Genomic DNA, 23,635 nt, shown 5'->3' on the forward strand with positions numbered 1-23,635 from the left:
TGTTTTTTTGGAAAGTTACAAGAATTTCTATCTTCTTAGGCCCCAACTTCGTCCCGATGCTGACCTTTTTGTCTTCAATTAAAAGGGAGACAAGTTTCATATCTTCTGCGGAAGAGTTTCTTTGGTTCTCATCCCTTTTGCTGGGGGCGCCTTCGAAGAAAGCTTCTTAGTGAGTGGGTTTCTTTTTGGAATTGATCCTTCCACGAGGTGGATAGCATGTCATTCGTCATTCTTGATCGTAGGTGTTGGAGGGTTGAGTCAATTGGCTATCAACTCGTCTCTAAAGACAGTGCAAATTGTTGGTGTTGATTTATGGACAAGCGCCACGTACGTCGTCGTCTCCTTAGCTCTGGATCACTTGCACACAAAAATCTTGTACTAGTGTGGTGCTCTATCGAATGTACTCCGATGCTTAAGTTAGAACTCAAGGTGGGAGCAAACGAGTATTGAGCAAGTTAGAGTAAGGAAGTAGTTGTTTTAGGATGAGAGTATGCTTGGAATTGAGTATGTGACCAATTCTCATAAAAAGTTGTGTAGGGAATTTCGACTTACCTCGATTAGGGTTTCCCCCCATCTTTTTATATTATGGGAGAGGGAGGCTGAGAGAGTGTGGGACAGACACAGAGGGCGACATGCCGCGCTAGAGGGTTTTAGGGACCACTGACATTCTATCCTTCTCGTTGTGTCCTGTAGAGGGGGGTCAACCTTAGGCAATTCTCTGGAGTGTATTATGGTTCAGGTACATGGTGTGAGTAACCTGCCTATTAGTTGTCTCGTATGATTCGTCCATGTGTGATTGGTCCCTCAAACTGATGCGCTCCAAAATAGGCTCGAGTGAGCTCGTTTTTGCTCGATTTTTATTGTCACGACCACATGGCTCAACTAGATCTTGCACTTATGTTGCTTTACGTTTAGCCGATAATAGGTCGCCTCTTACATGTGAGGTGGCGTGAGAGAGATGACATAGTGGCGTATTAAAAAATCCTACTCCATTGTGCTGTATGCCAAATCATCACTCATTAGTCCAACCAATTACCAAGTTTGGTAATAAACTTTTAAAGTTGTGTTTAATAGATCTTTAAACTTTAAAATGCGTGTCTAATAAATCTTTAAACTTTAACTTCCGTGTCAAATAAATCCTTGAACTATTAAGAAAATGTTTTATAGATCTTAAAATTAATTTTCAATTTTATGTCTAACATGCCTCTAAATTAATTTAAAAAGTATTTACCATGTCTCTAAAATTTCAATTTTGTGTCTAAGAGATTTATGTACTTTATAATCGATCGTGTCTAATAGGCCAAAGATCTATTAGACATAAAATTGAAAGTCTAGAAATCTATTAACAGTTTGTAAAGTTGAAAACCTATTAGACACAATATTAAAAATTTAGAGACTTCTGAAAGTTCAGGAACTTATTAAACAATCCTAAAAATTCATTGATCAAATATACGTAATTCGAAATAGGGGAATACCCCTTTAGTGGAAATTGAGTAATAAAAAAGTTGTTCATGAGATGAAATAATTTTGTTTACTCATTTACTGGTCATTTGGGTAACATTACTATTTCTCGTGTCTTATTTTTTTTTTTCCATTCTTTTTTATGAAATATAAGTATTTAGTAAATATTTGTGTTTCTATTAAATTTTAGAAATAACAAAGTTAATTTCCTATTTCTTGTTGTACTTTTCAAATTTTTTCCCAAAACTTAAATAAGAACACTATTTTGTTAACTTATAAAATGCTTAACTAATATTAAAATAATTAAGTATTTAATTGAAACAATTATTTTTGTTATGGGAAGAAAAATATAGAATGGACAAAGCGATAGAAGGGGAGTCGCCAAAGACCGTCGGCTCGGGCCAACCCGAACTTTGTGCAGCCCAATCCGAAATCCTGTCTAATCTCAACCCTTGATCCAACATTAGGTCCACGACGAAACACATGGGCCTAGAAGTCCAGATCTCCCAAAGATACTAGGGTTCGACCTCTGTAAACCCTAGGGAGATTAGGATTCAACTTCTATAAATATGGAAATAAGGTAAACCCTAAAAGTATTCTTACAATACCCTACACTCTATACTCAACTACTCCGATTCTAACTTAAGCATCAGAACCCGTGTGGCAAGAGTCACACCGATCTTAGTGCTATTATGTTTTGCAAGTCTCGTCGATCCCTTTATTCTACGAGATTGGTGCGAATTTGGCGGAATCTCAGGAGGCCAAATTTCTACATCAACAATTGGCGCCGTTTGTGGAGAACGACTAAGATCAAGCCAAGACGGTCAAATTGGCCGAGCACTACTCAGATCCGAGGAGGTCTAGGGGAAAAGCAAATCAACAGGGCGTGAGATAAAATCTAAAGGGAAACAAATCAACATGAATTCAGGAGATAAAAAACCATAACATTCTGGCGACGAATACCGTACGGCTCGGATGCTATCTTTGCCGAGATGGCCGAGGGTGAGGCATATCGACAACTTACTGAGCAGGTCCTAGGCGATATAAGACGATATTTATCAGGAAAGGAAGAGCGACTGACGGAAATTCTTGAACAGAACAGATTGGCCGCTTTAGCAGAGAAGGTCGCAGGGATGGACCAGAGCATATCCCTCATCCTCAAAAGGCTTCAGCAACCAGGAAACACTTAAGTTATATGAGATACACGGAAAGGCAAAGCTTTTCGCCTACATGATCTAGAAACTACACCATCGTAGAAGTTAACGACACAAAAAACCCGACCAGGCCTCGAGAACACCATGGTCGACAAAGAAGAACCTCTTAACCAACATGTAGGAGAATCACATAAGCATAATGGGAAACAGAAGAATAGGGAATGCGGTCTCGAAGAAACTATAGATCAGGCAGATTCGTCATTCGGGGAGGAGATAATGAGAGGAAAGATCCCTCCAAAATTCAGATTCCCTACTATAAAGTAATACGACGGCTCAACAGATCTTGTCGACCATTTGTGCACATATAAGGAATGGATGGACCTCTACAGAATAACAGAGGCAATCAAGTGCAGGGTATTATTCTCTTTCACGTTAACTGGCACAACTCACATATGGTTCCAACAATTGAGAAGAAAATCAATCCTCCTTCAAAGTACTGGCTAGGGCATTTATTACGCAATTCATTGAAGGGTAGGATAGGAGTCGACCTATGACCTACCTCCTTACTATAAAACAAAGATCGACAGAGAGCCTTGGAGAATATGTGGCTCGTTTCAACGAGGAAAGATTACTAGTCAGAGATCTTACCGATGGAATATCACTACTTGCTTTCATATTTGGGGTAAGAGAAAAAGGGTTTTTGTTCTCTTTTAGAAAAAGGGCCCCAACAACTTTTTCAGAAGCAGTGACTTGAACCGAAAAGTATATGGGCGCAAAAGAGCTACTCCATTCAAAATGGGATCTCGACAAAACTCAAGATCAATAAGATCAACGAGATCCTAAAAAAAGATATACCCCAACGACAGTCCCGCTCGAATAAGAGTCAAGGGAGAGCAACGAGTATTTTGGGGATACTACTACGTCAAATGTCCTTTTTAATGATTGAATAGGTTTTTATTGCTTACATATTACGTAGTATATGTCGTTTGTTTCAGATTACATATGATTCTATGTTTCCAAAAATGATTATTTACTTCTGATTAGTTATAGCATCTGAGATTTAATTAGCTCTTATTACTTGAGCATTTATTTTTGTTCTAAACAAAAAACTCCTCAAGTAGGGGCATGGATAAGTTAATCAACAGTTGGTCAAGGAACTCGAACTGGGATAGACCTAGAAGTAGGCTGATAAGCCAAAAAGACAATCAGTGAAACCAGGGAAGAGAATCCCAAAGATGCTGAAAGGCATGCGTTATGCCCAACAAGGTTAAAACAGAAAGCAGACATGCCAAACCAATCAGCGAAACCCAAGGTATAAAACCATTTGGCAAAAGCCAAAATAGGTTAGAAACCCAAGGGTATTGATTAAACCCATGGTAAAAGACCGGCAGAAGCCAAATAGATTAGAAACCCAAGGGTACCAACTAAACTCATGGTATAAAACCATTGACAAAAGCCAAATAGGTTAGAAACCAAAGAGTAAAACCATAGGCAAAAGCCAGAACAGTCAGAAACCAAGAGTGGTACCGCTGGCCGAGCTAAAAGTTATATCCCAAGGCCAACAAAAAAACCTAAACAGTTAAAATTAACTGTATGAGAGAGCCCAGGAGACTTGACCACAGCCGACTACGACAAAAAGGTATGGAGGCTAAAAAACACAACCCATAAAACGAAAAAATGATATGAACTGGACTTAGGGTATAAGACCATTGGCAAAAGCTAAATAGGTTAGAAATCCAAAAGTAAACCCTTGAGTATAAAACTATGGGCAAAAACTAAGCAGGTTAGAAACCCAAGGGTAGTACAACTAGCACAACTAAAAGTTAGATTCCAAGACAAAAACCTAAACAATTAAAATTAACTGTACGGTAGAGCCCAAGAGACTTGACTACAGCTAACCATGACAAAAGGGTATAGGGGCTATTCCACAAAAACAACCACCCATGGAACGTCCGAGCGACAAGTACTCTCAATATAGAAGTCTTAGCATTTTACTTATGCTTATTGGCTTCTATTTTGAGAGTGTGGGCTACTGTTATGGGAAGAAAAATATAGAACGAACAAAGCGACAGAAGGGGAGTCGCCGAAGATCGTCGGCCCGGACCAACCTGATCTGACCCATGGTCAGCGTCGAGTAATTCGATTCCCCTCGATCCTTGTACAGCCCAATCTGAAATCCTACCTGATCTCGACCCTTGATCCGACATTAGGTCCACGACAAACACGTGGGCCCAGAAGTCCATATGTCCCAAAGATACTAGGGTTGGACTTCTGTAAACCTAGGGAGATTATGATTCAACTTCTATGAATAGGGAAGAAAAACCCTAAAGGTATGCTAACAACACCTTATACTCCATACTCAACTACTCCGATACTAACCTAAGCATCAGAGTTCGTGTGGCAAGAGCCATACCGTCTTAGTACTATTCTGTTTTGCAAGCCTCGTCGATTCTTTTATTCTAGAAGATTGGTACGAATTTGACGTAATCCTAAGAAGCCAAATTTCTGCATCAACAATTTTCATATTAAATTCGTACATTTTTAGTTTAAAACTTTAGAGCACAAAAACACAATAAACAATACCATACAAGTTACAATTACAAGCTATGAGACAGAATAATAAGTTGTTATTATTATTTTTTTAATTGCATGATCCCGCTAAAACTGCAGCAAGAAATGCTATTCAGAGGATCAGGATATATAACAAACAGAAGTCATCCTTTTAGATAATGAGGTCATAATCTTTATTTTCTTCTTTTTCATCTTCTTTTTCACCGATCAAAACTCCTTCCCAAATTGTAAAAACTTCTTCAAAGCATACAATTTTTTGAATCGATAATTTTTGGATAAGTCTCAATTATTAATAAACGTAATACTAATTTTCTTTTTGAAACATGAAACAACAAAATCAAATTGAATCGTTATCGTTTTGGCCATGGATCCTCTCCCACTGATTGTTCTTTTCCTCCCTTCTGAGGAGAACAATAATAAAAACAACCTGTTTGGTAGTTGATCAAAAATTAAATTCATTGCCAAAAGTTTCCAAAGTTGAAAAATGAATTTGGTGATAAGATCAAATATAATATGATCACCTCCAAAAATTCATTAATAAAACGACGGGTGGGTATGCCTTGAAATTCGCAAATTACTTCTACCTTATCTCCATGGCCATGGCCCATATTTCCGTACGTTTCTTCATTTCAAAGCTGTTTGTTCTATTATAACAAGAAAAATACTTTGATCTCTTAACCGCGACGAATTTTATTTTATTTTTTTATAAAAAATATTTATTTTTATATTTCTGTTTTTTAATTGTCAAAATATTCAACGGTAGCAGTGGACGAGATTGCTCTTTAAAGAGCCAAAGTATTTTACTTATAAAACCCATTTTCAGAGGCTTATCTTTCACACTCCTAAACTCCAATTGCAAAGTTCAAACATAACATATTCTCCTCTCTCCCTCTCTGATCTTACAAAACAAACATGGCAGCTGATTTTGGGAAGGGGAAGATGGTAACAATTTTGAGTATTGATGGTGGTGGCATTAGAGGCATTATTCCCGGAACTATTCTCGCTTTTCTCGAGTCTAAGCTTCAAGTAATGGTTATGAATTATATAGATATGTGTTTACACCTCAAAATTTAAATTGTTTACCAAGAGGAAGTTTGACGTGCATGATTTTAGAGTAACATATAGGTTTTTTTTTAACTGTTTATAACTTTATCACAATGTTTGACTATATGTCTATATGTCCTAAAACGTATGTTTACAAGACATTTAATAACTTTTTTTTTTTAGTGCTTATAGAAATGAAAGTTTTGGTGTTCTGCTCTCCCTAGGAATTGGATGGCCCAGATGTGAGAATTGTAGATTACTTTGATGTAATGGCTGGAACAAGTACAGGTGCCTTGGTCACCTCCATGCTTTCAGCTCCCAATGAGAACAATCGACCTTTATATGCTGCAAAGGATCTCACTAAATTCTATTTAGAACATGCTCCAAAGATCTTCCCACAGAGGAAGTTAGTTTCGTTTTTCTCTCCTATAACTTTCAATTTCTCAACCTTCTTTATTATGGTTTCATCTACTGAATTTGGTGTTTTGTGGTGGATCTAGTCATCTTTTAAGTTCAGTGGTGAATTTATTCGGAAAAGTTATGGGCCCAAAGTACGATGGCAAATACTTGAGGTCATTGATAAATGAATTGCTTGGAGATCTAACAATTAAGCAAACATTAACCCACGTTGTTATTCCAACTTTTGACATCAAACTTCTTCAACCCGTGATTTTCAACACAATCGAGGTATGAAATTTTACTATTAAGTTACTATTTGATGATACTAAATAAATTTGTCCTAATTGAAGTAAAAATTTAGGCAAGATGGAAAGAGTTGCAGAATCCAAGGTTGGCAGATGTTTGCATTAGTACTTCTGCAGCACCAACTTTTTTTCCCGGTCATGAATTTCAAACTAAAGACTCCAGGGGAAATACTCGTAATTTTGATATGGTTGACGGTGGAGTTGCTGCCAACAATCCAGTAAGCTTCTCCTGATCAGTATTACTACATTCTAGACTATATATATATATATATATATGTTTTAGATGATGTTTATTGTTTATTAATATAATGTTTTGGTTTAATTGATATACATATAGACATTAGCTGCCATAACCCACGTTACAAAAGAGATAAGCCTCTTGAGAAGAACAATGGAGTTTATGAAGATAAAACCGATGGAAACAAGAAGGATGTTGGTCCTTTCTTTAGGAACTGGTGCACCTAAAAATGATAGCAAATATTGTGTATCAAAGTCTTCTAAATGGGGTATGCTTGGTTGGGTCTACAGCAATGGAGCAACACCTATAGTTGACATTTTCAGTGATGCGAGTTCCGATATGGTCGACTATCATATTTCTAGCATCTTCCAATCTACCTACTGTGACAAACATTATCTACGTATTCAGGTACATATATCCTTATGCTCCGTTTGATCTTTGGAATTGTTAGGAAATGATTTTTCAAATTCTAGGATTTTAAATAAAGAAATGATTTCGAATTCCTAATTGCGTTTAGAACAAAAATGATTATAAATCATTAAAATTAAAATTTATTGTTTTGATGTTCACGAGAAAAGAAAGTATAACATTTTATTATTATGTCATTAATATTTTGCGGAATATTATACTATTAATATAATATTTTAATATAAACTAGTAATTTCAATCCTTGAAACCATAAATAATTTAATGAAAACAACCTCACAAAAATTAAGACTTGACGTCACCTTTATTTTAAAAACTAAACTGGAAAAAAAAACTTGCAAATCTCTCGATTTAGTCTTTTTTTTTTTCGGAGCAACTATGGATTCAAATATCAAAAAATAAAAAAAAAGAAGAAAAAAATATAAAAAAAAAACATAAACACAAAGATCTAAACAATATTGAAATATAAAGAAAATTAAATACACCAAAAACAAAATAGAAAATCAACCTTAATTTGTTAGTTTGTTTGAATGGTGACGAAATATAGTCAGGTCAAATCAAAATTTGAAACTAATTTGGGTGATGATGATGTGCAAAGAAGATTGGGGTGATACTTATCCCTTTTCTACCTCAAAATCGGAATTTGTTAAGTTTAAACTTAAAATCCTAACAAATGAATGGAAAATATTTAAACGGAACCTGAATTTCAAATGATTTGTTCTTCATAAAACAGGTGACATTATTTCGTTCCAAATAGGATGTTCCAAACAGGGGTTACACTATTATTAGGCCACTTAGGTTTCTCTTTCTTTTTCTTACTAACTCTGCTTTTTCTATTTCTCTTTTTAAAAAGACTTCTAAATCAATCAGGTTCAAAATTAAAAGCTTGGATACTTATTAGAATTATTTATTTATTTATTTATTTTTAAGTTTAAGGATCTACCCGACATAATCCTGAAAATTTATGACCAAATCTTTAATTTAACCTAAACTATTTCAGTTTTAACTTTTAACTGGAATTTTAAAAAAATATTATAAATCCTTTAGATGCGCACACAATTTTTTTTAAGTGTCAAGCTTAATTGGTAACCGACGTCTATATGTCTCTACGAGTTCGAATCTCTCAGCTCCCAACTTGTTGTACTAAAAATATATATTTTTTTAAAGAAAATAATAAAATTGGAAAATAAAAAAGTTTATCTAACAAACCCAAAACTGTTAAGTTAAAAATAATATATTTCTAAAATCACTAAAGAAAATCTCATTTTGAAAATATTACTCAAGAAAATTTTGATGTGTATGATTGTGGATGTATAGGATGACACGTTGACCGGTGACGTATCATCGGTGGATATTGCAACTAAAGATAATTTACAGAAGCTTGTAAATGTTGGGGAGAATCTACTGAAGAAACCATTGTCAAGGGTAAATTTGGAATCGGGAAAGTTTGAACCAGTTGATGAAGGCACCAATGAAGAAGCTCTCTTTGAATTTGCTAAAATGTTATCAGAAGAGAGAAAGTTACGATTGAGCCCTTAGATCTATGCATGGATTTTTACTCTCTTATCCTTATGATATGAATATTTTGGTGTGTTTTCTTCAATGTTCGAGTACAATAAAATGTAAAGGAATTGAATTTTGTCCAACTAATAATAATCTATGATTGATCAAGAATGTTGATTTTGAATTACTGATTCAATTTAATCTTTAATCTTTAAAATTTTTTTAATATAAAGCCTCCTGTGTCATTCGTTATTGTTTTTTTATTATATTTTGACACCGTGACATTCGGACAAACTTATAAAAAAATGAATTTTTTATGGGTCGCCATGTTGGATTTTGTTGATTGATAGGGTTGGTTTCATATGTCATGTAGCATTTTCGTGATATGTTTACGTTTCACGTCTTCAAATATATCAATGAAAAATTTTCATGTATCATCAATTTTTGTTTATAAAATTTAATAATAACTTTTTATAGAATTATCCTTGGGCTATTCTTGGTTGAAGTTTGTGAAGTCGATGCACATCCCTCAATTGTTGCAAGCACGTGTTGGTGAGTTGTTAAAAAAAATTTGGAATAGAGACATTTTGCTCTTTTACCATCAAGAAAATAAAAAATAAAAATCAACAAAACAAAATAAATTGGTTTGGGAAGCAAACACAAATTGTTGAGACAGTGTGTGATAGTGGACATGTGGTAAAGGAAAGAAAAGGAGTGAGAGATTGGAAGGGAAAAATAAAATAAAATAAAAGAAGTGGGGAAAGAGAACGAAGGGGAAGAAGAGAAAGAACGGGAGAGAGGGAGCAAAGGTTTCACAAAGCTGTCGAGAAATAGAGGCTGAGATTGATTTCGATTATGTTTTTGGAGAGCTCCACCATGGAGATCGGTAAATTTAGGTAATTAAACTGGTTTTATTTGAAAATTTGGAAAGAGATTGTTGATGCTAGAATTTTAGCCTCCTCGGTTTTCGTCAAATATGCATCAAATTCGATGATCACGGGACTGGATACCTGTAAAATCGAATAACCCTAAACCGGTGTGATTTTGGTCACATTGGCTCCGATGCTAAAGTCAGTGATGAGAGAACCACTGAGTGAAGTAATTAGGGTTTTTTTTTACGTTCGAAAAAAAAAGAAGAAAAAAAGTCATGAGGGACAGAGTAATAGGACAAAGTTTTAAAATAATATAGTTTTGAAAATAAATTACAAAAATAATGTTGGTTTAAAAATAACTACAAATTAAATGTAATTTAAATAAATAAATTCAAACGTAAGTTAGGTTTTTAAAACTATTGACAAAAATAGGTTAGGTCAAAATAAAAGTCAAAACTCATGTGTGTAATTTCTATACAAAACGTGTATATTATTGTACGCAACTTCAACCTTTTTTTTATTATTTTTATTATTTTATTACTATTTCAATTTTTTATATTATTTTTTTTATTAATATTACAAAATGATTAAAATTTGTATTTTTTGTTATTATATTTTAAATTTGGATTAAAATTTCATTTAAAGTCTGATAGTTTAAAATTACATTAAAACCAATTCGATGATTAAAATGTCATTTAACTTCTCGGGCTTCATCTTCATATGTTCTATAAAATAACATTTAAATTTAATGTAAACTAAATCGATAAAAATTATTAAATTAATAAAAACATAAAAGTCAAGGTGTAAATTACATGAAACCTACACTAGTTTTGTAATTTGTTTTTAAAAAATAATTATTTAAAAAAAATCCTCAAGATTCCAAGGTTTTTTTTCCTTTTATAAAAAAAATGGCTTTACTATTTCTTTGTTCTTCAATAAAAATTCATAAAAAAAATCTGATTTCCTTTGGGAATCTCGATGATGTTGCATCGTCAAATACATGGCTTTGGAACAAAACCCAGATTTTGGTTTGGGATTTAGAGGTCGTTTCTGAATCTGGGGTATGGATAATTAGGGTTTTTTGTTTTGTTTTATAATTATTTTGTCTTAAATTATTGTATTAGAGAAAGATTCCATGTTGTAGGTAATGCATGATCTATTTTTCAAATATGGATAAAATTAAGATTATACAATTTAGTCTTTTACTTAAATTATGGTTTTTTAAAATAAAATTCAAAAAAGAAAAAAAAAATAACAAAAAGATATTTGGCTTCTAAATTAAATTTAAAATAAAAAAAAGAACAAAAGGGAAGTCCAAATTCAAAAAAAAAAAAAAAAAGAACAGACTTCCGTCAGTAGAGACGTGGCTCCACCTGCAGCCACGTCAAGGAGAAGTCGCAGCCAATGGCTACGATTTACACGCCAGCGACTTTGGTCAAATCGCAGTCCATCCCTACGATTTATCTATCATATTTTTATAATTACTTTGAAACCTACGCTAGTTTTCTCATTTGTTTTTAAAAAATAATTATTTAAAGAAAAAAATCCCAAAGTAATAATTTTTTTTTTAAATTTTGTTGACCGCTCAAACCGCAATAGGAAATGTTATTCAGATGGTAGCGAATGTACATCAAACTCCCAACTATATGGAACTCTGCTCATCTCTTTGTTCTCTTTATATGAAGAATGACTCTGCTTGCTACTTAGGTTAAAGTGATTGGATAGAGAAGAATTTACTGCTTTAGCTTTGCTTATGTTGAATATTTCAAACAGCTTCTCTATATAATGCGACATATTCAGTTTCTTTGATGCTCTGTCTCGTGTTGTACAAATTCCAAGAATCTTCTTCACTCGCCCAAAATCCTTCATGGCAAAGGATTTGCTCAATTGTTTCTTCAACGTGTTGATTCTTGAAATATTCCTGCCAACAATCAAAATATCACTAACATAAAGCAACAGTATAATAAAGTCATTATTAGAAAACTTTTGCACAAATACGCAATAATCGAAAGTAGTCTTTTGAAGCATTACTCCCCCATAACTTACTTAAATTTCTTGTACCACTGCCTCAGTTTCTGTTTCAACCCATAAAGACATTTATTCATCCTGCATATAAGATTCTCCTTGTCTTTCTCCTCAAATCCCTCTGGCTGTTCTATATAAATTTTTTTATCTAAATCACCATGCATAAATGCAGTATTCACGATTTGATCAACCTCAAAGTCAAGGCTTACTACCAAACTCATAACTACATGCATAGAAGTCATTTTTACAACATGAACAAAAATTTCATCAAAGTAAACACCTTTCTTCTTACTAAACCATTTGACAACTAATCTCACTTTGTAACGTGGTCTTGAAGTATGTAACTTGACAAGGTCAAAAATGTGATTTTCATGAAATGACTTCATTTCATCTTTCATTGCATCAATCCACTCTTTTTCGTGCTCATCTTCCATAGTCTCCTCATAACTCTCATGCTCTTCCCCATCGGTTAGTAACACATATTCATCATTAGGATATATTGTGGAAGAACGTCGATTTCTAATAGACCTTCAAAGTGAAACATCTGTAGGAACTTTTGTTTCCGACGATTGTTCATGAACATCATCATCTACTCCAACCTGTTTTGGATCTTCTACCTCATTTGTACCATCAAACTGATCATTCCAAACCTCATAACTCTCATGCTCTTCCCCATCGGTTAGTAACACATATTCATCATTAGGATATATTGTGGAAGAACGTCGCTTTCTAATAGACCTTCAAAGTGAAACATCTGTAGGAACTTTTGTTTCCGACGATTGTTCATGAACATCATCATCTACTCCAACCTGTTTTGGATCTTTTACCTCATTTGTACCATCAAACTGATCATTCCAAACCTCATTCTCAGTTTGCGTAGAAGGTTGTATTAAAGGAACTAAATCTAAGTCAAAATCATCATTGTGCTGAAACTCTATTTTATTTGTATTCTCAATATCTTGTATGGTCTTTTCTTCAACAAATACAACATCCAAACTTCTTATAAGCTTTTTCTGTACTGGATCATACAGTTTATAACCGAACTCATCTTTGCTATAGCCAAGGAACACACATGGTCTTGTCTTTGCATCAAGCTTCGATCTCTCATCTTTAGGGACATGTACGAAAGCTTTACACCCAAATACACATAGGTGATAATAAGATATCTCCTTATCTGGCCAAATTCTATTAGGAACTTTAAAACTAAAAGGAATTCATGTGTGAGATTCAAAACATGCATAACCAATGCTTTGCCCCATAATGATCTCAGCAATTATGATTGGGAAAGCAAACATCTCACTCGCTAAACTAGTGTTCTATTCATTCTCTCAGCTAGCTCATTCAACTGAGGAGTCTTCGGAGGTGTCTTTTGATGTCGAATATCATGACTTCTACAATATTCATCAAAAGGTCCACAATACTCACCTCCATTATCGGTCCTGATGCACTTCAACTTCTTACCAGTTTCACTTTCAACAAGGGCATGAAACTGTTTAAACACTTGCAACACCTGATCACTTTAGTCTTAAATGTATAGATCCATATTTTCCTTGAATGATCGTCTATAAATGTCACAAAATATGAGAAACCTCAAAGTATTTTAGTATTTATAGACCACATACATTAGAATATACCAAGTCAAGTATATTTGGCTTCCTTGAGTACTGAGATGCCTTAAAAAGAAACCCAAGTTTGCTTCCCTACTAAGCAATGATCACATATTTTCAATAGTGCATTCTTTATACTAGAAAGATCAAGATGATTCTTTTTGGTGACTGAGTCTCTTATGCTAAAGTTCAACACTCTTTTCATCATTCATTTTATTTATGTCGGAATCAGTAACCTTTGCTTGTATCAAATACAGTGAGTAACACTTCTCTCCCTTAGCTACAACCATGGAGCCTTTAGTAAGCTTTCGTTTGCTATCATAAAAGGTATTGTAGAAACCTTCATCATCAAGCTTACCTGTGGAGATTAAATTCATATGAATATCAAGGATATGTTTCATATTCCTCAAAACCAGCGTAGTACCATTCTTGGTCTCCAAGTGCACATCACCAATACCAACGGCTTTAGTTGATCGATCATTATCCATCTTAACACTGCCAAAATCACCAAATTTGTAGGATGCAAAGAAATCCCTCTTGTATGTAGCATGAATGGACGAACCACTATCAATAACCCAACAACTGTGTTGTGTAGCTAAATTGATAACATCATCATCAAATAATAAGGAAATCATCAGTAGCTATAACAACTCTATCTACGTTATTAACATCATCATTCTTCTTTTCCTAACTCGTATCATTTTTATTTTCCCTCTTCAATTGTCCACAATATTTCTTTGTCCCTTTCATGCCACAATGAACATACTCAACATTGGCAAACCGACTGCTCTTACATTTGCTTATGTCTTTACCTTCGGACCTTTGCTCTTACTCCTCCACCTTCTTTCAGTAACAAGAACCTCTGACACTGATGAAGAGTCTGCGACTTTCTTCTCATCTCTTCATTTAGAACACTACTTGAACATAACGAAGTTCTAAAAGTCTTCCATGAGTCGACAATGTACCAATAAACCATAACCCTTGTATCTCATCCTTAAACTTGACATTCATTCCTTCAAGCTGATTAATGATACCTTGGAAATTATTCAAGTGATCTGACATAGTTGTTAAATCTTGATACTTCAAAGCCATCATTTGCTTAATCAGAAACATTTTATTATTACTAGTTTTCGAGTCATATAACGGCTCAAGCTTGTTCCATAAAGTTCAATGCATGTGTTTCTTCTTCAATAAAATTTAGAATATTTTCTTCTACCAAATACCTAATAAAGCCGCATACTTTTCTATGACAGATTTCCCATTCTAAATAAGTTTTATCTTCAGGCTTTCAAGTGAAAAAACAAGATGATAGAAATCTCACATACAAAACATCTTCCATCTTTCTTTTCAAAACTTGATAATTATAGTCAGTCAAAGTCACCATTCTACTTGTACTAGTTTCCATGTTCAACAAAAGGCCTAATTAATTTCAACCTCGCTCTGATACCACTTTGTTGAGATAAATACTTTATTCTATGGACCAATTATCTCATCTTGTGTGAACTTGATAGGAAATATCAAGTAAGAATAATAATTCAAACAAGCACAAGACACATAAATCACGGACCAGAGTAAAAAACTCCACTAAAAATAAATAATGGGCTACACGAAATTCACCTTAGTCACAACTAGAAGCATACAATAATAGATATCTTGAGACAATAAATCTCGGCAAACATTCTGTACAAATTATTTTTCTTTTCTAATTCTTTTAAGTTTTTCTTTCCCAAGCTAACCGGCGGGGTCTCGGGTCAACCCGACCACCTAACCAGGATTTATATATATATATATATATATATATATGCTTTTTTGAATTATAAATATATAATATAATAGATCTTCCATCTCAGCCCTCTATCTAGATTTCATATGGACCCTTCATTTAAGGGTTTTCATATTATCTTTTCTAAAAAAAAAAAAAAAAGTTTTCATATTATCTTTTTTTATCGCAATCAAAGCCTTTCCTCTCCCATTCACCATTTTCTTCTCTCACTCAAGCTCCGCGTCACCTTTCCTCTTCCCTTCACCATTTTTTTCTCTCATGCAAGATTTCTGTCACCGCTGATAGCTCTCCATCGATGTCATTAGCTTCTAGTCGCCAGCCCGTTGAAGCAACTCCCTATTGTTGTCATTAGCAGATCCAAAAGCTTTGTCGCACCGCTCTGAAGCTTATTGCCTCTATGAAGCCTGTCGTTGGCCCGTAGCATCTCGCCCGTGAAGCAGCTCTCCGTCGCCGGCCCGCTATAGTAGCTCCAACCTGACAACCCAACGTGAAAATATTGGGTTGGTCATCTGATTCAAGCCTGACAGTTTCCATATATGGCCAATTCGAAAGTTCGGGTTGGTCCCAAAACCCTCGCTAACCCAACCTAACCCGTGAACACCCCTAGGGACTGGAGGAATGACAAAAGTAAATAAGGCGTTTTAAAAAATGGCTAAACATATTGAATATTTGTATAATGACTAAGTGATGTTTTTTTTAGAATCCTAAATATTATTTTGGACAAATATACCCCTCTAACTATATGTTCTTAATTTTAGGAATTTTATTTGGTATAATAACTTGTAAAACAATGCACCCTAATGATAGGAATCAACTCTAAATAATCAAATTTAAACAACTAAAATCTAATTTAAAATTTCTACGTGGGATGGGTAAATATATTTAATAGGTCCATACAACTATGAAATCAGATCAAATCAAACATACATTGTCACATACATCGTCACGTGAAGTCGTCTTGACACATTTTTAAAAAGGAGTGCTCAATTTTAACCACTCGCCTAAATTATCCAAAACCAAAATAACCTAATGACCCACGTAGGCCTTTAAAATGTTGGGCCTTCATATAGTGAAAATACCCAAGAGTAGTGGTGTTCACGGTTCGGTTTGATTCGATTTTAGAGTCGAACTGAAACCAAAACCGAATATTGAAATGGAAAATTTCAAACCGCACCAAACCGCATGCATCGCATAAACCGTACCGAAAATTCGGTTCGGTTTAGTCTGTTTCTGGGCTAGAAAACGGCGTATAGTCCAAGTGCACTATTTTCTTGTTTTCACCGAAGTCTGACTTCTGCATCAAAGGGATCGGAGTTGGTGGCTAGCAACGACGGAGTTGGTAGATGTCAGAGACGAGGTCGGAGTTGATGGTCGGCAGCGGCGGAGTTGGCATATTGCAGCGGCAAGGTTGGAGCGATGGTTGGTAGCAACCGTGGTGGTCGCAGCACAACATTGAAGGTAATCAGGGAGAAGTTATAAGGAAGAAAGAAAAGTCAGGGAAATGGGAGAAGGAAGAAACAAAAAGGGGAGGGAGATGAAGAAAAGAAGAATGAAAAAAGGTTGAAGAAAGTGAATAAATTTTGAAAAAATAAAATTAATCAAAAGCTGCCAGCCAGCAGCCATTAAATCAAAGGCTGCATGTAAGTTGGCCGCTATTTTGAGGGACTCGAGGTGGCGTTGGCACTTGTGTCATGCCTTTAAATGTTGTATAATATAAATAATATAAATAATATCTATTATAAATAAATAAAAGTAAAATTTAATATTTATATATATATATCTAATTATATATTCGGTTCGGTTTTAATATCGGTTTTTGACTCTTGAAACCGAAACCGAAACCGAACTGAAATTTTGGTTTGACTATTTTATTAAACCGAACCGAACCGAACCGAACCGAAAACCTGTAAAAACAGAAAATTCAATTCGGTTTCGGTTTCGGTTCGGTTTTTCGATTCCATCGATTTTATCAGTTTTGTTGTGCATCCCTACCCGATAAACAGCAAACAGCAAAGATCAAATTGAACCATTGTCGTTTTGGCCTTGGATATATCCTCTCCCACTGTTTGAAATTTTTTTCCTCCCTTTCTCAGAACAGTAATAATAACAACAATATGTTCGGTAGTTGATTAAATATTAAATTTAGTGCCGAAAATTTCCAAATTTGAAAGCAAGTGAAGTTTAAATGAATTTGGTGATAAGATCAAATAATATAATCACGTCAAAAAATGCCTTAATAAAACGACGGGTAGGGTAGGCGTTTTGAAAGTTGCGAATTACTACTACCTTATTTCCATGGCCATGGCCCATACATACGTAATTTCTTCAGTTCAAAGCTGAGTTTTTTCCATTATAAAAACCCATTTTTTCAGAAGCTTATCCTCCACACTATTCTCTGATCTTACAAATCAAACATGGCACCTGATTTTGGGGAGGGGAAAATGGTAACAATTTTGAGTATTGATGGTGGTGGCATTAGAGGCATTATTCCCGGAACTATTCTCGCTTTTCTCGAGTCTAAGCTTCAAGTAATAGTTATGAATTACATATGCATACGACTCAAAGTTTAAATAATTTACCAAGAGAAAATTTGACATGCATGATTTTAGAATAACATAGGTTTTTTTTTTTCTTTTTACTGTCTATTAACTTTATCACAATGTTTTGACTATTTGTCTAAGTGTGACAAAACGTGTTTGTACAAGACATTTAATAACTATTTCTTCTGAGTGCTTAGAAAGTTTTGACTTTTTTTTGGTCGGGTGTTTTGCTTGAACTAGGAATTGGATAGGCCAGAGGTGAGAATTGTCGATTACTTTGATGTAATGGCTGGAACAAGTACAGGCGGTTTGGTCACCTCCATACTTTCAGCTCCCAACAAGAATAATCGACGTTTATATGCTGTAAAGGATCTCACTAAATTCTATTTAGAACATGCTCCAAAGATCTTTCCACGGAGGAAGTTAGTTTCCTTTTTCTCTCCTATAACTTTTAATTTTCCAACTTTTTTTTGTTATGGTTTCATTTACTGAATTTGGCTTTTTCGGGTGGAATTAGTCATTTCCTAAGTTCAGCGGTGAATTTACTCGGAAAATTTATGGGCCCAAAGTATGATGGCAAATACTTGAGGTCACTGATAAATGGATTGCTCGGAGATCTAACAATTAAACAAACATTAACCCATGTTATTATTCCAACTTTTGACATCAAGCTTCTCCAACCTGTGATTTTCAACACAATCGAGGTATGAAATGTCAAATATGATTGCAAATATAGTGTGTCCAAGTCTTCTCAATGGGGTATGTTTGGTTGGATCTACGACCACGGAGCAACACCTATAATTGATATTTTCAGTGATGCTAGTGCAGATATGGTCGACTATCATATTTCATTGCATTTTCCAATCTACAATTTGTGACAAACACTATCTTCGTATTCAGGTACATATATACCTTCTTTTTATTTTTCTTATTAACTATGCTTTTTATATTTCACGTTTTTAAAGAGACTTCTAAATTAATCGGGTTCGAATTTAAAAGATAAAAATATATTTTTTTAAAGTTCAACAAGGAGAGGATATAAAATTTTTGTCAAATTACAAGTTTAATTAGTTCTTCAACTTTCAAAATTGTGTTCAACAGGTTTGTGTCTAAACTTTCAATTTTGTGTCTAGAGTAGACTCTTGACATTTCAATTTTAAGTCAAATAGGTTGGTGAATTTTTTAAAATGTCAAATATGGTCAAAGATAATATTAGAGGCAAAATTAGAAGTTAAGAGACATATTAAAAACCGTTAAAGTTTAGGAACTTAATTACGTACAAAATTAAAAATTCAGAAACCTATTAGACACCATTAAAATTTAAAGACCTACACGACACAAAATTAAAAGTTTAGATACGTAATTAGAATTTTTTCTAAAGTTCAAAGATCTATTAGACATAACTATAAAAATTTCATTACCAAATCTTAAATTTAACCTAAAATATTTTAGTTTTAAACTTTTGACTAGGATTTGAGGATTTAAAAAAAAATTACAAATCCTTTGGATGCCAACACAATCTTGCTTTTAAGAAGAAAAAAAAAACTGAAAAACAAAAAGTTTACTAACAAACTCAAAAGTGTTACACATAATATATTTCTAAAATCACTAAAGAAAAATTGATTTTAAAAATATCACTCAAGAAAATGTGATGTGTATGATTGTGGATGTATAGGATGATACATTGACTGGTGACGTATCATCTGTGGATATTGCAACTAAAGAGAATTTACAGAAGCTTGTAAATGTGGGGGAGAATCTATTGAAGAAACCGTTGTCAAGGGTAAATTTGGAATCTGGAAAGTTTGAACCAGTTGATGATGGCACCAATGAAGAAGCTCTCTTTGAATTTGCTAAAATGTTATCAGAAGAGAGAAAGTTACGATTGCCCTTAAGTCTATGCATGGATTTTTACTTTCGAATCCTTATGATATGAATATTTTGATGTATTTTCTCCCATGTTTGAGTACAATAAATTGTAACGGAGTACAATTTTACCCTACTAATAATAATCTATGATTGATCCAGAATCTTTCGATTTAATCTTTTAAAACTTTTTAATAAAAATAACTCATGTCTAGTTAATTATTGTTTTGTTAATATATTTTTTATTTTGACACATAGATATGACGACATTATAATCCGACAAACTTAAGGAAAAAGAAATAAAAAAAAGTTCTTTTTTTTGTTAATTGATAGAGCTGACCCCACGTGTCATATAGTATATATAAGTCAAGTAGCAGCATCTGATGCTAGTTCAAGCTATCTTTTGTCTCGAACAGGAAAATGTATACGCAAGTGCACTAGTTCAAGGCAGGTAGGTAAAGATAGGAAGTAAAGGCAAGCACACGTGTACAAATATATTAATAAAATAAATTTCATGCATCAGGAAGTTTTGTTCGTACAATTTAATAATATTTTCTATAGGAGTTTGATAGACTGAATGTAAATAGGTAGCTTGTAAAGTAATAATAATTAAAAAATTGTAAATTGAATAAAAAATTCCAAAACTATAGTAAATTAAAGGAAAAATACATTTTTGCTATATGAGGTTTGAGGTTGCATAATGGATGTTTTTCAGTGAAAATAATAAAAGTTTGTTTTCACCTTGTATAATCGAGGTAGATCTTATTGGTCGAATGTCTATAAATTTTGGTTTGATTTAATTTTCTACATTGCTTAGTGGAGTTTTTGGATTTTGATTTAATATTATTGTTAGATAAAGAAGTAGTGTTATTGGTGTTATTATACAAATAAATAGTATCGGAGTTCAAAGGTAAATCATATCAATTGCTAATCCTTTTTTCTTGTTTTGTAAGCTTCCGTTTAAGTGTTGAGTGTTTTGAATTTTTTTGATTTTTTGATTTGAATAGTTTAAGCCTCGTTTGATAACGTTCCCGTTCCATGTTTCTTGTTCCTGTTTCTCATATTTTCAGACATCTTTAGTAACCAATCACGTTTCTCGTTTCTAAATTTTGAGAAACGTTTTAAGAAAGAGACCAATTTTTAGAAATTATGAAAAGTAGTTTCGTTTTTGTTGTTTTTATTTCTTTATTTTGTTTCAACGCTATCTGAGATTAAATAGTATATTTGTCACTTCTTTTCATAAAGTCATCAATCTCCTGGTGGTGCAGATAGCTTAAATTAAACACAAGTTTAAAGGTTTGAACATAGTCGTATGCAAAATACATTTTTTTGTCTCTTTTTTGATATTATATATTTTTTTAATTTAAAATGTTTTCAAATTTTATTTTGATTTAAAACTATTGTACTTTCTTAACAAAAAAAATTCCAATTTTTTAAATTAAAAATAAAATTTTATTCTTTATTTAAACTAATAATTTATACTTTTATATCTTTTTTTTTGTACAATTTATACTTTTATATTAGTTTATATTGTAAATTATATTTTTTAATAAACTATAAATTTGTTTTTTTATTTTTGTATTATATTTGTAACTTAAAATATTTTGATAATTTATTCTTAATTAAAAGTTATTATATTTTATTAAATAAAAAAATTTCTATTTTTTAAATTAAAAATATTTTGAAACGTTATTCTTTATTTAAGCTAATAACGTTTATATCAAATAAATTTATATTCTAAATTATATTTTCTTTAATAAATATTATTGTTCGAATCTATGTTATATATTTTTATATTATATTTTCTAAATTTTATTTAACTAAAAATAAAAACTAGCTAACCTGAGTAAGATATAAATTTTGGTCAATAGATTGTAGTAGGTTCGAATTCCACTCCTACAAGTTGTTGTAAAAAAAAAATTAGAAACAAGAAACAGGAAATAATTATCAAACATATTTTTGTTTCTGTTTCTTTTTTTCAAGAAACAAGAAATTAAAATTATTACCAAACATATTCCTGTTTCTAATTTAAAAAAAATTAGAAATAAGAAACAGGAAACAAGAAATGAGACTGTTACCAAACGAGCCCTTAATAATTCTTCTGGGTCGAGTATTTTTCTGTTAGATTTGGCTATTCTAAATTTTCTGTTTAATTATTTTGAAAAAATTAAAACCCTAAACTTACTTCAATTTTATACCATTTGTTAAATTTTATTAGAAGATTGTCAGTTAAATTGGGATTTCAGAATCGAGCCCCATGCTTCACAATACCACCCTGAGCATTGGGGTTTCATATTTTGTTGCTTGCTCTAACACGTTTATTGAGAACTAATCCATGAGTTGGTCTTTGTAATCGCAACCTTTCCAACATTCATCCATTAAGATACTACCATGGCACAATGACTCACTCGTTTGTGCCAGAATCGCTTGAACATACCATATTGAACATCGTGTCTGTTTGGGGAAGGGAATACTCTGGACACGTGGAAGACCCCTATTGGTGCTCCAAGATGACTCATGAATCATGCCCAGCTCGGAAGGCCGAGATGGCCGCCACCAACGCCGACAAATGCCAAGTGTGAGGGCCGAGGTGAGCCTGGCCCAGGTCCGACCCACCGGGGAGCTCGGTATGGGCCGAGATGCGCAACTGTCTGCGGCGTGATTATCGGGCGTAACCGTCGGTCCCGAGATTACCGGATGTAACCGACGGTCCCGAGATTACCGAATGTAACAGTCGCTAGATTAGCGGGACCACCACCCATAAGTAGGGGACCTCACTCCCCGATCAGGTACGATGATTTCTGGCTTCGAACTAGACTTGGAATCCGACCTATACTGACTTGATCGTCGAAGTGCTCACCTTTTTGTGCAGGTCCGCCCAAGTGTTCAGGTCGGTCCGGAGGCCGGGTTCGAGCTACAACCAGGAACACACTGTTGTGCACATCTTTGCATAAACATTTGGCGCCGTCTGTGGGAACGACTGACAATCTAAGTCATCCCAATTCCTTTAAACCAACACGCGAGCGAACATGGTTCAACCAGCGAATTCGACCAATACGACGGATCGAAGGACTCTAGCTGCCAGCGATGCCCACCAGAGGGAGGTCGGAGCAGCGGTGGTAGAGGGGCAAGGTCACGACGGCCTAGCAGCGGAACCCCTCCGCAGGTCTGCACGAATCACCGCGCCTGCCCTACCGCTTGCACACCCGAGGACGTCCAAGGCCACCCGTGGCCGAGGTGGGACCTCTAAGAAGGGCGCCCGGGGTCCAGCCCCGGCTCCAACAAGCGAGAACTTTGATGCGCTCCAGAGAGAGATGGAGGCAATGCGCACACAAATGCGCTCCATGGAGGCAATGTATAACGAAATGGTGCTAGCTGCAGGCACAGGGTCCCGATCTGAAAATCGAGCGACGCGCATGGACGTATGCGAGCAAATGGGTTCCCACCTCGGCCCAGCCGAGGAGGAACGTCCCGAAGACAACGAGAGTGAGGGGTACACTCGCCAGAGGGGAGACCTCCGCGAGCATCTCAACAGAAAGAGAGGCTCATCTCTCCGAAAAGGGCAGTCACCATCCTGCTCCCACAGGAGCTCCAACCAGCAGGCTGAATCCTCTCACAATCCCGCAGGGCTAATCACAAGAGAGGAGTTCGACCAGCTAAGGGGGGAGCTCGATGCTCAGGTGGAGGCCTTAAAGGCCAAATGTGAGCAGAAAGACGATTCACTGAACGATGGCGACTTGAGAGAATCGCCTTTCACCTCGGACGTCTTGGAAGCACCAATCCCTCTGAAGTTCAAAGCTCCTATCGTGAAGCCTTATGACGGGACGAAGGACCCCAAGGA

The 23,635-nt window shown here is 34.5% G+C and overlaps 2 protein-coding genes across 2 annotated transcripts; both read left to right on the forward strand.

Annotated features, from left to right (window-relative positions):
• Positions 1 to 5,946: 5,946 nt before the first annotated feature.
• On the forward strand, positions 5,947 to 9,266 carry LOC111024765 (patatin-like protein 2). Its single transcript, XM_022302541.2, has 6 exons — positions 5,947 to 6,212; positions 6,455 to 6,636; positions 6,731 to 6,917; positions 6,991 to 7,152; positions 7,272 to 7,580; positions 8,916 to 9,266. The coding sequence occupies exons 1-6, from the start codon at positions 6,099 to 6,101 to the stop codon at positions 9,135 to 9,137; spliced, it is 1,176 nt and encodes a 391-aa protein (XP_022158233.1). The 5' UTR covers positions 5,947 to 6,098; the 3' UTR covers positions 9,138 to 9,266.
• Positions 9,267 to 17,786: 8,520 nt separating this feature from the next.
• Positions 17,787 to 19,952, forward strand: LOC111024766 (patatin-like protein 2). The gene is made up of 5 exons (XM_088120996.1): positions 17,787 to 17,916; positions 18,169 to 18,350; positions 18,446 to 18,632; positions 18,757 to 18,828; positions 19,604 to 19,952. Exons 1-5 carry the CDS (start codon positions 17,803 to 17,805, stop codon positions 19,862 to 19,864), a joined length of 816 nt encoding a protein of 271 aa, XP_087977122.1. The 5' UTR covers positions 17,787 to 17,802; the 3' UTR covers positions 19,865 to 19,952.
• Positions 19,953 to 23,635: the final 3,683 nt, after the last annotated feature.

This window comes from Momordica charantia (genome assembly GCF_013281855.1).
Source record: "Momordica charantia cultivar OHB3-1 chromosome 2 unlocalized genomic scaffold, Mcharantia_2.0 BLBB01000002.1, whole genome shotgun sequence".
Taxonomy (NCBI): Eukaryota; Viridiplantae; Streptophyta; class Magnoliopsida; order Cucurbitales; family Cucurbitaceae; genus Momordica; species Momordica charantia.

Coding starts and splice junctions, on each gene's coding strand:
- LOC111024765 (XM_022302541.2), top strand. CDS start 6,099: ATGGCAGCTGATTTTGGGAAGGGGAAGATGGTAACAATTTTGAGTATT. Junction 7,153..7,271: donor GAGTTGCTGCCAACAATCCA/GTAAGCTTCTCC, acceptor ATATACATATAG/ACATTAGCTGCCATAACCCA. Junction 7,581..8,915: donor AACATTATCTACGTATTCAG/GTACATATATCC, acceptor GTGGATGTATAG/GATGACACGTTGACCGGTGA.
- LOC111024766 (XM_088120996.1), top strand. CDS start 17,803: ATGGCACCTGATTTTGGGGAGGGGAAAATGGTAACAATTTTGAGTATT. Junction 17,917..18,168: donor TTCTCGAGTCTAAGCTTCAA/GTAATAGTTATG, acceptor TGCTTGAACTAG/GAATTGGATAGGCCAGAGGT. Junction 18,351..18,445: donor AAGATCTTTCCACGGAGGAA/GTTAGTTTCCTT, acceptor GGGTGGAATTAG/TCATTTCCTAAGTTCAGCGG.